General features: G+C 41.2%; 1 protein-coding gene across 3 annotated transcripts in view; it reads left to right on the forward strand.

The window, feature by feature from the left end:
* ARHGAP26 (Rho GTPase activating protein 26) overlaps positions 1 to 14,444 on the forward strand; it is a 369,115-nt gene that overhangs the window by 338,978 nt on the left and 15,693 nt on the right. For all 3 annotated transcript variants that reach the window (XM_030211544.1, XM_030211545.1, XM_030211546.1), the window contains 2 exons: positions 4,727 to 4,837; positions 9,428 to 9,519. In XM_030211544.1, coding sequence (XP_030067404.1) covers positions 4,727 to 4,837; positions 9,428 to 9,519 — 203 coding nt within the window. The remainder of the gene's footprint in view (positions 1 to 4,726; positions 4,838 to 9,427; positions 9,520 to 14,444) is intronic.

Below are 14,444 nucleotides of genomic sequence, written 5' to 3' on the forward strand. Positions count from 1 at the left end.
ACCTTGGACCAGTGACAATATTGGAGACATTTATTCAGAACAGTTAAAAGAAGTAGCTATGTCCATCTAAATTCTCCACTGAGGTCCCAAAAAAAACTTTATCACTATATGCATTTCACTTAAGAACTTTATATACAGGCTTTTTTTTTTTCATTTAATTAGATTTGATTATTACACTCTTTGCCCCTGACATGCACCCCTCAAACAGATGTTAAACATTGTATAGCACACACAGATTTCAAAGTTACTGCAGGTTGTTTGAGTGCATCCCACAGTACTCCATTTCTTGCTGTATTAGGGGGTGTTTTACCGCCTAATGCAGCTTAGTTAAGAGATCCCTTAATTAATTGAACTGCAGCGGAGCAGAGTATGGGATATTGCATTCCAGTTCTTATCATTAGGTTTCATTGAACTTAGAGGAGCTGTTTAGGCTACTGATGACGAGGTATTGAAAAATCTTTAGCCAAGTGAAAGCTCTTTGGAGAATGAGCTTTGGTTGAAGAATACTCACTGTTATGAATTGAATTAAAATCCTCTGCAGAAGACCAGCATATCAGTAATGAGCAGTGAAGACTGGCAGACACTCATGGCTCTGCCAGTGGAGTATAGCGGACCACACTGTAGACTTTGGTGGCACTTCCTAGTTCTCAAGCTGTGGCCTCATGACTTGTAAATGCCACTAGTGTTTTCTCAATAAACTGTGACCTTTCTTTTGCAAGTCTTCCACTGGTATTCTGTATACTGACAACAAGAGTTGACCTAAAGAGGAAAAATAGCACCTTGGGCTGTTTTTTTTTATGGGTCTCTCCTCTGTACATTGTTACAGACAGGGCTTTTTTTTGAGGGGGTTCTTGGGGGTACTGAGTACTGGCACCTTTTCTACTGTCTGCTGAAATTGACCCATGGTCCCCAAGTTTTAATGAAAGAGCTCAGGCTCTTCATACCAACTCTGCCTTGTCATAGATTCTGTGACTGGATGCAGGGGGCCTGGCTATTGTGGGGTGGGTCCCTCAGTGATCACCCCACCCCTGAAGGGTGGCCTGGCATTTGAGTACCGGCACCTTTTTCGCTAGAAAAAAACACACTGGTTACAGTAGGAGCACCGTTTCTGAAGGACAGACGCTCTTTAGACTTCAGCAAGGGGGAGGCTGCTGTAAATTGACATGATGAACCTAAAGAATGTAGAAGGGTCCCCTTCCCTCTCACAATAAGAACACATACAACTCTGAAACCTATAAAATTAATGGTCCTGTTGTGCTTGTTTTGCCCTTAGTTTTCTGTTTACTATGTCCTCTCTGCTTGTTTTGTCCTTAATTCTTGGTTAGTGCATTCTCTTTGCTTGTTTTGTTCTGAGTTCTCTGTTAATGTTTTCTCTCTGCATGTTTTGCTCTTAGGTCTCTGTTACTGTATGTTTTCTGCTTGTTTTGTCCTGAATTCTCTGTTAGTATATCTTTCTGCTTCTTTTGCTCTTAGGTCTCAGTGTATCCTCGCATTGTCCTGAGTTCTCTGTTAATGTGGTTTCATGAATCCGCTATATTTTCTGTGAAGAAACACTTCCTGGGTTTATCCTCGCTATCCTTCTCTTTTGGCCCTTGTTCAAGGCCACCTGCGTGTGCATTATTATATTTTGATGGAGGTTGTGCATTCATTAATGCACATTCGGTTCATAAAGACCATAAAATTATTGTTATGCACAAAATTGATTTTGTAGGTATTTCTTTAAGGTTGGGGTAAAAGTTGGGGTTTTACTGCACCTTAATTTACTGCGGGAGTGACTAACTTGTGGTATCTCAGTAATGCTGGTTAGTCACGCCTGTTGTACACGAATAACAAAACTTGCGATCAATTAGAGAATGACAAAGGGTGATGGGGAGCTACGGAAAATCTGTCTGTTTACCGTGGATGTGGGAGCAGAACTTTTCCTACCCCACGGGAACAGTAAAAAGCTTTTCTTCAGTGGTAAAAAAAAAAAAACCCAAACAGTTGCAGTTACCATTCCCGGTCTGGCATTTCCGTGCCTGCCTGCCTTCCCCCCTCCCTCCCGCAGTAGTTGTACAGTACCTTATGCAGCCAGGCCAATTGAGCTGACAACGTTCCTCACAGGCTTGCTCCAGGTTCTGTGTTCTGATGCAACTTCCTGTCTTAGGTTAATATATGTTTATCATTTTTGGTCAATGTATTTGGCATTTGTGTTCTGTGTGTGTGTGACTGAGGTATTCTGTTAGCATGAATTTTCTATGTAGCATTCTGTAGTAATTTAGTTTGTTCAGTCTTCCTGATAGTGGAGGGGATATTTGTGAGGGGAGACAGGGATTTTGTTGACCCTTGTTCTGTATTGTTTGTGATGTATAAAACAACAGTTGTACAGAATATTGTTTTCTTTTTATACTTTAATAAAATGATTTACATATAAAATCAGAACAAGGCTTGTGCAGATGGGATCCAGCAGAGCTTGCGGGGACAAGGATTGAGCGGGGACAGGGACAGAGCTCGTGGGTGCAGGGACGAGGACAGATCTGACTTGTCTCCGCGTCATTCTCTACAATCAACCTCGCAAGTAGCAATATTATACTGCTCTGGAGTATTGGGGCCTCTAAGCCATGACCCAGTACTCCAGGGCTCTATCTGAAAGGAGCTGGCCAATCTAACGTACGGGTCTCCCTTGCTTCCAATTCCCCTCTGTCTTCAAACCCATTCCTGATGCTCCCTTCATCATAACCCCTCCCAAAGGACCTCCCTATCCAAAATGATCTGCACCCTCCTGAAGGCCCCCAGTCTACCTGAGAAATCCATGGAATCTAGGAGGTACAGCCTAGAATTGAATCTCCTGGGCTCAGTTCAGCCAGAGACTTCAACAGCTTAAAAAACCACTGACTCCTGTGGGATGAATTCTCCCCCCCCCCCCCCCCCCCCCCCCTTTGTTTCGTTCTTTTTATTTTTGTAACAAAACAATTTTTGGGAAGATAATTTCTACCCTCTTTCTAAATAATTATCTTCTCTGGAAGACTGAGAAGATTAAAATGTGACATCTTTCCAGATTAAGTGAACTTGAAACCCTGATTTTGGATAGAGGGAAGTGCCGCAGAACACCAGAAAATTCCTGATCTGCCCTCTCTTGTGAGGAATGAAAATAAAATTTTATTAAAAAAAAAAAGATGCTGGAAAAAGTCAGAGCAAACTCTGCAGAACTAACGACCCTGCCTGCTAATTTGTATATCAGTCATTTACATCTCCTGCAAACCAGCTGTATCAGGGTAGATTTGTTAGTGTCTTGAATCCCAATAGGGGCTTCACTTATGCCTGGTAATCATTCATATGTTTGACAGATATAGACCAATTGTGTTTAGCTTTGGACTATGAGTAATAGGCCTTCTATCAGCTTTGGCAGGAATCCCATTATGCTTTGCACTGATGCGTTCTCCAATATCCTTTCTTGTTTTTTGGAACCTACATTACATTTAAATTCAGTTTGCTTTGTTCATGGCCCTGAAACAGTTGATGTTTGAAACTGTTGTAAGTTTCTGAGGGCTTTGTGAGGATGTGTTGCTCCTATCACCATGTATGGTACCATCCCTTGAGGGCTAAACCTTGGTTTACAGAGAGGTTAGATGATTGTTACTTCTAACAGTTGATTGCACTTGAGTAGAAGAATCATGGGCTGGAGTCAGCTTTGATGGCACCTCCAGTAGTTGGGACATAAGGACAGTTCTGGGACTTCTATGGTCTGTGTACGTATTTTATATCACATTCATTGTTGGGTTATTCATGAACTGATAATGAATGTGACTGTTGGGCAGACTGGATTGACCATCATCTACTACATTCCTATATTAAGGACCTTGTTTACTGAGCCACGTTATAGGTGCGTTAGCATTTTTAACGCTCGTTAACCATATACGCACATTAACCATGTACTCGCTTACAATATCCCTATAGGCGCCTACATGGTTAGCGTGCATGCTAATTGTAGGTGTGTTAAACAAAATCTAACATGCCTTAGTAAACAGGGCCCTAAGTGACCTAGTTGTACAGGGATATTTAGAAAGTTTATCAGGCTTCCTGGTAGCCATTACCATCTCACAACCAGTGTGATGTTAGGTGATACCATCATCCCAATACCCAATGGACATGGCGGAAATCATTGTTGTGGATGAAACTTATTAGTACCCTGTTGTACTGTCCCGGCAGAGAGATCAAAGACCGAAGGTGTATAAATTCCCGAGCAGCCCAGTGCAAAGGGAATTTGGTGCAATAGTACTGGGAACCATACTGGAGATAACCAGAGGGCATTCAGAAAGTTCAAGTTAATTTGCAGTCAGTGACTTACAAATAGTTGGTGGGGGGAGGGGATTTTAATGCTCAGAAATGATCGAGTTAAACATGAATTGGGCTAAAGTTCTGCCTTACGGCCATAATGTGCAGAAATATACCATAGATGAGAAAGTAACACAGTAGCACACCAGACTGGTTTCTCTGAGCCAAGAATGGAACACGGCTTTAAAACTAAGAGGAAGTTGAGTAACAAGGTTATCTGGAAGACCAGTGTGTACCTGATGAAATTCAAATTTAGCCTCTCAATCATTATGTGAGGTCTCTAAGTATTCCCTGCTTAATATTGCTTGTTATAACGTTCTTGAGTTACCAGCTGCTGTTTGTTCTTGTTTCGATGGGATCGGTGATCATCATCATTTTCTGTAAGTTGATGTGTTTTTGTCTTGTCTTGCAGTCCTCTGAGTCCCAGTCCAACATCACCTCTGTCACCTTCATGGCCAATGTTCTCTGCACCATCGAGCCCTGTGCCCACCTCCTCAACATCCAGCGACTCTTCCCCCACCAGGTCTGTTCTGTGGCTTTGTTAACTCCCCTTCACCCCTTCATGATTGTTTTTCATTTTCCTCTGTGATGTGACTCACCTCATCAGATGCCTAGATCATTAGGGGTTAGCCTTATAAATGTGCTAGCCAGTGGTGTGCTGGAGCAGGCTCTCACAGGCTCGCAAGAGCTGGTTGTTAAGGTTTTAAGAATTTTGGGAGCCGCTTGTTAAAGTAGGGCCCTCCATGGCTACTTTAACAACTGGCTCGCAAAATGTGGGCTTGGGCCCCCTACTGAATTATCTTTTACTTTGCTGGTGGGGATGCTGAGCCCTGCCAGCCAAGTAAATAGACTACTGCTGCTCCCCGCTCCTTGTTTCCAGCTCTGGGCAGCAGGCTGGGACTTCTCGAGCATGCGGAGAAGTTCCAGCATGCTGCTCAGAGCAAGACGTTGGGAGTGGTGGCAGTCCATTTATTGGCTGCCAGCAAAGGTATGCCTAGCGTGCCCGCACGAAGGGAGGGAGGAGAGAGAGGCAAGTGTTGCTCTCCCCCGGCCACCCCTGGCCCTTCCAACTGCAGAGCTGGCTACGTCCGGAGAAAGAGCCTGTTGTTAAAAATTTACCAGCACACCCCTGGTGCCAGCCAACTTTGTTCATCAGCTGGCAACTGTGACTCCCAAATCATTGAAGAATGGTTGAAGGTCTGCAGACTAGATAGAGTTATTGCTTAGCTCAGTTTCCTGTTTTATGGACCAGTTGGGGCTATGGAATTTCTCTTCAGAGTCTACTGGGGCTACCTGCGTACCTTGAGGTAGGAATGTGCGCCTGCAAAAACAAGTTTATGTTCTTCTTTCCCAGAATTTTTGTGAGTTTTGTGTTGGTTTATTTCATGCATTTGTTTTAATAGTAATTTTTTAACAAATGCTGTTGTGTTTTAGTATCACACTAATTAACTTAATTCGTTGTTCAGTGCATGTTAAATCAGCTTAGTGCACACTAAAAATTTGAAGCTCACTAATGAAGTGAATGGACTGTAGCAAATGCACATCCAGACCCTGAGGTGCTTCTATACAGCAACTCATTTGAATCAGGACCTGGTTAGAACTGAGGTTTGTGTTCTTAATCTGAATAATGGTACAAATGTGAAACACAATTCTTTAACTGGGTATGTGCAATTATGTAACATCTTAATTGTCATATGCACTAAGCAGTATTCTGTAAAAGAGCACAAGTGCACTAAATGCTATTCTAGAAAGGAGCACAAGTATACTAAGCAGTATTCTATAAAGGAACATGTGCACTAAGCACTATTCTACAAAGGAGCACAAGTGCTCTAAGTGCTATTTGCTAAAAGAGCACAAGCACACTAAGCGCTATTCCACAAAGGAGCACAAGTATATTAAGCACTATTCTATAAAACAGCGCAAGTGTGCTAAACGTTATTCTACAAAGGAGTACAAGTGCATTAAGCACTATTTTATAAAAGAGCAAAATTGCACAACATTATTCCACAAAAGAGTACAAGTGCACTAAACGCTATTCTACAAAGGAGTACAAGTGCACTAAGCACTATTTTATAAAAGTGCACAAGTGCACTAATCACTATTCTGCAAAGGAGCATAAGTATATTAAGTGCTATTCTATAAAACAGCACAAGTGTACTAAGCGCTATTCTCTAAAAGAGCACAACTATATTAAGTGCTATTCTCTAAAAGAGCACATGTGCACTAAGCAGTAGTCTGCAAAGGAGCACAAATACAGTGAATACTATTCAATAAAGATTAGAATATGGCCATATGAACTTAGGAACATACATATATTCAGAACTGCTTGTGTAATGATGACACCAATATCATTTTTGGTTGTGCTTAGAGGAGACTTTTCAAGTTGGAAAAGAGTGGCTGCCTCAGGCCCCTTCTATACAGAGAAGGACATGACCAGCAAAGCGTTACTGAGCCTGGCAGTAAAGAAAGCTCCTATACATTAAACTATATTAATGTGTAACAGTGCTACTCATTTACTCTCCCGGGGACAGAGTGCCTTAAAGACTCTATTGGTGAAAGGTAGTCCTGCATTCTAGAAATTGTTACTACTCATTAATGTTAATATTTAACGTCAAGTCATCTGTGGTTAAAGTTATTGTAGAAAATAGCCAAATGGGGACATGAGGCATGGTGTTGGGTGTTTTAATGTATGGAAAGAGATTCAAGGTGGGATTAAATTTTTCTCTTTCTGCAGCTCATAAAAGTGTAGAGCAATTAAATTGTTTGTCTCAGTTTATTTAGAATGGCATGGGCAAGGTTTCTAGCTCCCTTTTTTAATTATAAATTTTTAATGCATCAATGCTGCATAGCATCAGGAGTGAAAATATCTGGTCCAGATCAGAGACGTTCACAGATCCTAGAGGATGTTCACTGTATGAACAAATACCGAATACCAAAATAAAAATAAGTATCGTCAGATGCCAAAAGTACATTAAAGAGATTGCATGTGGTCAGGGAAGTCTGCAATACTCCCCTTCATTGCCTGTTCAGAGAGGAAGGGTACCTTAGAGATGAGATGACCCTGGCAGCAGCTTCCCTGGAAGCTCTGTTATGGTGATGAATTTAAGTTTAACAGATTATCTATCCTGAGGTCTGGAAGCTCTACTAGAATTTGGAGACCTTACCTTCACAGATTTCCTTAACAATCAATCCCTGGCTTCTTGCCTCTGTTCAAAATGTGCTTTACCCACACTTGCAGCACCTTTACCTTTCCTACTTTGTTTGACTTTGGATTAATCCACAGGGACCCTCACTTGCTTACAGCCAGGAAGTGTGTTGCAGGTGCTTTCTGCAGAGAGGAATCTCCTTGCAGTGCTTCTTGGACTCTCGTTATGTTCACAGATGAGATAATGTTTCTCTGCTTGTCCATGCCCTTGAAATTCCAGCTGCACTTTCAAGGGTAGGGTAACCAGTGGCATACTGTGCTCCTGAAACTACTTTATCTTATTTTGGGGTGTTTATTAATCACCTTTATGCAGAGATTCTCCCAAGGTAGTGTTCACCAGACACAACTTGACATAAAGCTGAACTTGGAGACAGTCAACTTTATTCCTAGAAATAGAAGTTAACACAATACTCAGACATATAAACATTTTACAGCACAATAGGTCAATCATATAACAGAAAAATGGTAAATGGAATCAGAGACATCACACTGAGGGCCAGATTTACTAAACGGTGCCCAAAGTTAGGCGTCATCGTGATCTCTCCGCACAGAGTTCACTTTACAGACTACTAGTTTGGTGCTCAATGCCTAAGTTCTAGGTGCATATTTCACCTGTTAGGTGCAGCTTTCTGGAACATAGACCCTGTTTTTCTGTATAGAATACATGTCTTGCCTGGCACATGCCCTTTCCATCTTACTTAGGGGCCCTTCTACTAAAGCTTAGTGCAAGCTAGCAGACATTAGCACACGCTAAATGCTACATGCGCTATTTTATACCTATGGCCACATAGTACTTAACACATGCTAATGCCCATGATCACACGCTAAGTTTTAGTAAAAGGGCCCCTTAGTCTGATCAGTGCAGTGGCAAGAATCAGCAAGGGGCCACAAGCCTCATCTTCCTCTGGAATACAGCTAACACGGTGGTTCTCAGCCCTCTCCTGAAGGCACATCTAGCCAGTTTGATTTTCAGGGTTACAACACTGAATGTGCATGAAGTACACTTGCATATGTTGGAGACTCATGGTTTGCAAATCTATTTTATACGTATTCATTGTGGTGATTCTGAAAAGCCAACTGGCTAGGTGTGCCTCCAGGTAATGGTTGAGAAGCACAGCACTAGATGGCACCATTGAGTGATAATTGAAACTCTCCTTTCCTTGACAGGGGGGGGGGGGGGGAGGGAAGGATTATAAGGGTTGCCTCTGCAGCATTCTTGGCTGGCTGCTGGTTCAGTTTTCTAATGTGGAACTACTGGTTCATCTTTGCTTCACATCCCTTGGAACCTCTCCATTCCTTGGTCCTTTACTACTACTACTACCTAGTAATAGGGAATTTAAGCAATGCCAAATCAGTGCTGTTAAAAGCCTTCCCCCCATTCTATTTCCCCTGAGGTATTTGGCACTTTGAAGGTCAGAACCTTGTTATGAACAGTTGCTGGCAAGAAATACAATGAAAGGGGCGGGACGAGGGGGAAGAAGGAATGAGTCTAGATACAGACAGCCCCATTCCTCTGGTATATGAGTCACTAAATATTCCAGAATTGTCAAAGTTTCTCTCTGTGCAGACATGTTTGCTGGAAGTCACTGATATGGAATCCATCTTGTGAAATTGTGCATGCCCTGGACTGTCTTCTTCAGCCCTGGATGCTACAGAGAGGCCATTTCCATGATAGTGAAAGTTTGCAAAGAGGAAGTGAAATTCATGTGAAAGAATTCCATTTTTCCACTCTTGGTCTCTTTCTGCCTTGACCTAAACACCCTCTGATGATTGAGAGCTGCCACATGTAGTGTGCCACATTTACCTGTGACCCTTCTTTCTTCCTTCTTACCCCACAAGGGCTGCTGTACCTACAGATTAGGTGTTGATGATGTTGAATGTATAATTTATCTTCCTTTGTTTCCTCAGTTCAGTTTTCCGGAAAGCAAGGGCCTTGTACGCCTGCAAAGCTGAACATGAATCGGAGCTGTCTTTCACAGCGGGCACCGTCTTCAATAACGGTGAGTCCTGCGTTTCCAAAGTGAGCTGCCTAAATTCCACATCACTCTGCGAGGTTGTCTTCAGAAACAATTTTTATGTAAAATACATTTAGCCCAGAGGTTTAGAATTTCAGCAAAAAGGGGGAACTGCAGGATGCCACCCTGTGTCATGTCCAAGTGTCTTCAGTTTGAAAGAGAGAAGCACAGGGACTGGGACAATTTGATATAGTGTCTTTAACCCTTTAGAGTCTGTATCGTATCATTATATACTGAATTAGCCCAACATATAAAGCTTCAAGTGCTCAGCACAAGGCACTTCTGTCTAGGACAGGTGACATTTGGCCATAACAGTAGTATTTCAGGGGAGCTGGAAGTTTTCTTGGCGGTGACCCAAAACCAAGTAGCTAGATCTCTGGTCTAAAAGAGTGGGAACTACTTCATTCAAATCAGGATTTAGACATGTTAGTAAACAGATATACATAGAACAGTTAAGTCAGTCAGAGACACCCTAGATGGCAGTGCACCATGGGGCTCTGATGAGAGAGGTCACTAAAGGCGAGAGGGATCAGAGTTGCCAGGCTGACACCATAATCTCATGAGATTTCGATTCTGCATTGTGGTTTTTTTTTTTTACATTTTTGTGTTGTCACAAACTGTGTACATGGAATATCAAACAAAAGCAGGTCTTTGATTATAAAAGTTTCCACTTTTCTACATCTGCAGTTACTGCAGAATGGCACTGGATTATGAAGCTCAGGATGTTAAGTGATATGAGATGATCATCCTATTAGTTGATTATAGCTATTTAAAGAATCATTCTGTGTATTGTTTGCAGTGGGTTTTTTTTCATTTTTACCGTCAGAGAGACACTAGAAAATTTATTTTCAAAAGCTATTTACCCAGGTAAAAAGGCTGTTTGAAAATGGAGGAGTAGCCTAGTGGTTAATGCAGTGGACTTTGATCCTGGGGAACTGAGTTCAATTCCCACTGCAGCTCCTTGTGACTCTGGGCAAGTCACTTAACCCTTCATTGCCCCTGGTACAAAATAAGTACCTGAATATATGTAAACCGCTTTGAATGTAGTTGCAAAAACCTCAGAAAGGTGGTATATCAAGTCCCCTTTCCCTTTAATTTCCAAACCGTTTATGCTTTGCTCCACATAGTGAGGGGCATTCACAGAGACATGGTTAGGTCATGGTGGGGGAAGGGGAAAAGGAAGAAAATAAAGCAAATTTTCAAATCTATGTGCATTTTTCCTATGGGAAAATACTGCATGAATGGAGACAATTTTCTCTTCCTTGGAGGTAATAAATAGAAATAAAACAAAACAGAGAAAAAAAATAAGATGATACCTTTTTTTATTGGACTAACTTAGTACATTTTTTTTTACTTAGCTTTTGAAGGTAACCCTTCTTCTTCAGGTCAGAAATAAGCAAATGTTGACAAATATCAGAATATATAAGTGAAACACAAAAACATTCCAGTGACAGTCTCACAGGAAGAGGGTGGGGTGGTTAGGTGAGAGACAGGGAGAGATGGATAGATGGGTGATAAGAGGGTGACAAAGCAGTAGAATTTTATGGATTATAATGGGATAGAAAACCCACCCAGCTCTCCTTGTTTCTCATGTAACCCACCCCACCCTCTTCCTGTGAGTCTCTCATTGGAATGTTTTTGTGTTTCACTTATATATTCTGATAGTTATCAACATTTGTTCATTTCTGATCAGAAGAAGGTGGTACTGCCTTTGAAAGCTAGTCAAAAATGTATTAAGTTAGTCCAATAAAAAAAAGGTATCATCTTATTTTTTTTTCTAAGGTTTGTTTTATTTGTATTTATTACCTTTGAAAGTGGACTAACACGGCTACCACGTGACTTTACTGTTCCATGGAGAACTGGTACAGAGCTAATCAGTCCTAAAGTAGTACAGCCAATGGGGGTGTGTCTGCATCTGCTCGTGCACACACAGCCCTATGGAGCATGTACTTCAAATCATACCATGCACCATAAAACCTCATCATTTTTTAATGTTTGTTCAGATGAAGGATTTTCTCCAGAGCACCATCCACTTTCAAGGCTGACAGCCACGCAGCATGGAAAAGGAAATCTGGAAGAGTGTGCTGTGTAATGAATGCTGTTCTCGTTAGACCTAGAGCCGTATTTCTCGATTTCCTGTATAGACAGAAGCCTGCTGGATGACCCTTAAGCCTCCCCAAGAAAGAGAAAACAGATTTAATGACATATGGAGAAGCCAGTCAGTCTAGATTAAAGTAACAGCCTGTGCGGATTAACAGAGAGTGAGCATGAGCTGAGGTGCTGGATTCTTCCTCTTATGTCATTAAGTCTGGAATAGGAATATTTGGATTTTGTGTAGTTCCCTCAACATGCGTGATGCTGTAAGGGATAATTTTTTTTAATTATTTTATTTATCATTTTACTTAATTACATTCACATTTATCACAAATGTAAGGAAATACAGAAATTAATATAAAAAGGAAAACATTTTCTCTCAACAATATATATTTACATAATTGTCCACAATTGGAAGATCCAAGATCAGGAAAACAATCTTAAAGAAAATAAGAAAAACTCAAAATGGTTAATCTTACACTTCACATTTTCTGAGGGAGGAAGGTTAATCGGTTATTGCAGCCGGTACAATGGTAACCGAAGGAAGTTGCTGCAGAGGATTCTTCATCTGTTTCCACAAACTCTATAATTTCTTAGGTTCAAACAAATAAGTAATAAGGAAAATAAAACACTTACAAGGAAATTATGCTAGGAAGGTCCCACCTGGGGCAATGATTCCTGGCTGAAAAGCCAAGACTTCACACCTCCCGGTCTGCGATTCCCTTGATGTGTCAGGAAATATACAGTATTCATCTTTGAACCCAAAAAACTATCAACCATATATCGGAAATACAATTTCAAAACGTTGTTCCTATCTAATCAAAGACGAAAGTCACTAATAATATAACTCTATCTATAACTTCTGAATTTTCCAAAATGTCAGTTACTGTAAGGGATAATTCACATCATCACGGCACCATTTATATTTGTTCAAAATAGTCCATCTTCACCAAACAAGTGTAGTATAGTTCAGAATTTATACTAAACGGAGGAAAATAGCCTGAGAACTTGATGAGGGCTCTTGTATGCACCTCAATCTATCAATCATTGGCTTTAAAAAAAACCTCAGCATTTTAATTCCAATTTGATGATTATATTTTAATAATTTTTTAATACAATTATTAACAAAGAATCACTTAACTTCTATGGCAATTCAGTTCAGCAAGGTCTACCCGACACCAGCCACTGTTTCGTGGTGCCTAATTCCACTGCTTCGGGGGAGTAATGACCTTCAAAATGTGTTCAAAGTTTCAAAATCGACGTCCACATTATTCAAATATCCATTTATGTTTGAGCATAAGATGGTACATTTTCCAAAGCATCCGGCCCCTGACAATGGTAGTAAGCAGCCAGTATCCAAGGGAAAAGATTTCTGCCTGTTAAGTGGTTAAATCTTAGAGGCCTAGTTCCGCCATGTGGATAGGTTTAGCAGCTCAAAAAACGAACAGGCTTGAGGGGCGAGAATGCCTGGTTAGGTCAGAGGTCATAACTTAGCCGGTCCAACACAAGCCCGGATATTGCAAGCTTAAATCTATCTTCCTAGATAGATCTTGGCCAGTAAAGCCTAATTTCAAATTCAGTTCAGGCATTTGGCCCATGCAGAAAATACACTTCAAGGAAGTTAAGAACTATCTCAAGATGGCACAGGGAGTCCTGGATTGAGGATATGAAATGTATGCCCTTCTGCTTGGAGTCTGACTGCCCTAACCGCTGCATCCTGCTTTTTGAATTACATTATGTTGACACACACACTTGCATATGCCTTCATTATGTACATGTAGTGGAATGCTATTTCATGCATAAATATCACTGTAAAATGTCAGAGGTCTAGCACTTTACTCTTTGTTCCAGCATTTCCAGCATACTCCTCAGCTTCTCATAACCTGCTGGGTTTTTGGGGTTTTTTTGGACCCGTCCCCTTCAACAAATCCATAAAAAAAGTTGCAGGTTCTTTGAGCTCACAGTATAAAGAAGAAACAAACATGAAATCCTCATTAATGTTGGCCACAGAAGAACAAGCTAACGTTCTGCTGCTCCTCAGACCTGGTTTTAAAACCCCAGCATTAGAAAACCCCACTGTCAGCCTTCGTGTCTTCTGCACGCTTCCGTGCGTCTGCTTTAAATAACTAATGTTTTCACTGCTCCAGGATCTAAGCGAGCTGGGTGCTGATGCCTGACAGAGCTCTTTGCACCCAGTTACCTAGTATGAACAGACTTAACCCACCATTGCCCCAAGTACAAAGTAAGTACCTGTATATATAATATGTGAACGGCTTTGATTGAACCACAGAAAGGCAGTATATCAAGTCCCATCCATCCCCTTTGACAAAATTCATGCATGCAGGGGTTTTCAACACAATCCTTGGAACACATCAGGCCAGTGAGATTTTCAAGATACTACATAAGAATAGCCATACTGGGTCAGACCAATGGTCCATCCAGCCCAGAATCCCGCTTCCAGCAGTGGCCAATCCAAGTCACAAGTATCTGTGAGAAAGCACCATTCAATGCTACAAATCCCAGAGCAAGCAGTGGCTTCCCCCATGTCCATCTCAATAGCATGCTATGGACGTTTCCTCCAGGATCTTGTCCAAACCTTTTTTAAACCCAGATACACTAACCGCCATTACCACATCCTCCGGCAACAAGTTACAGAGCTTAACTATTCTTTGATTGAAAAAATATTTCCTCCTATTTGTTTTAAAAATATTACTATGTAATTTCATTGAGTGTCCCCTGGTCTTTGTACTTTTTGAATGACAGAAAAACCGATTAACCTCCACCTGTTCCACTCCACTCAGGATTTTGTAGACCTC

The sequence above is a fragment of the Microcaecilia unicolor genome, chromosome 8 (assembly GCF_901765095.1).
Source record: "Microcaecilia unicolor chromosome 8, aMicUni1.1, whole genome shotgun sequence".
Classification (NCBI taxonomy): Eukaryota; Metazoa; Chordata; class Amphibia; order Gymnophiona; family Siphonopidae; genus Microcaecilia; species Microcaecilia unicolor.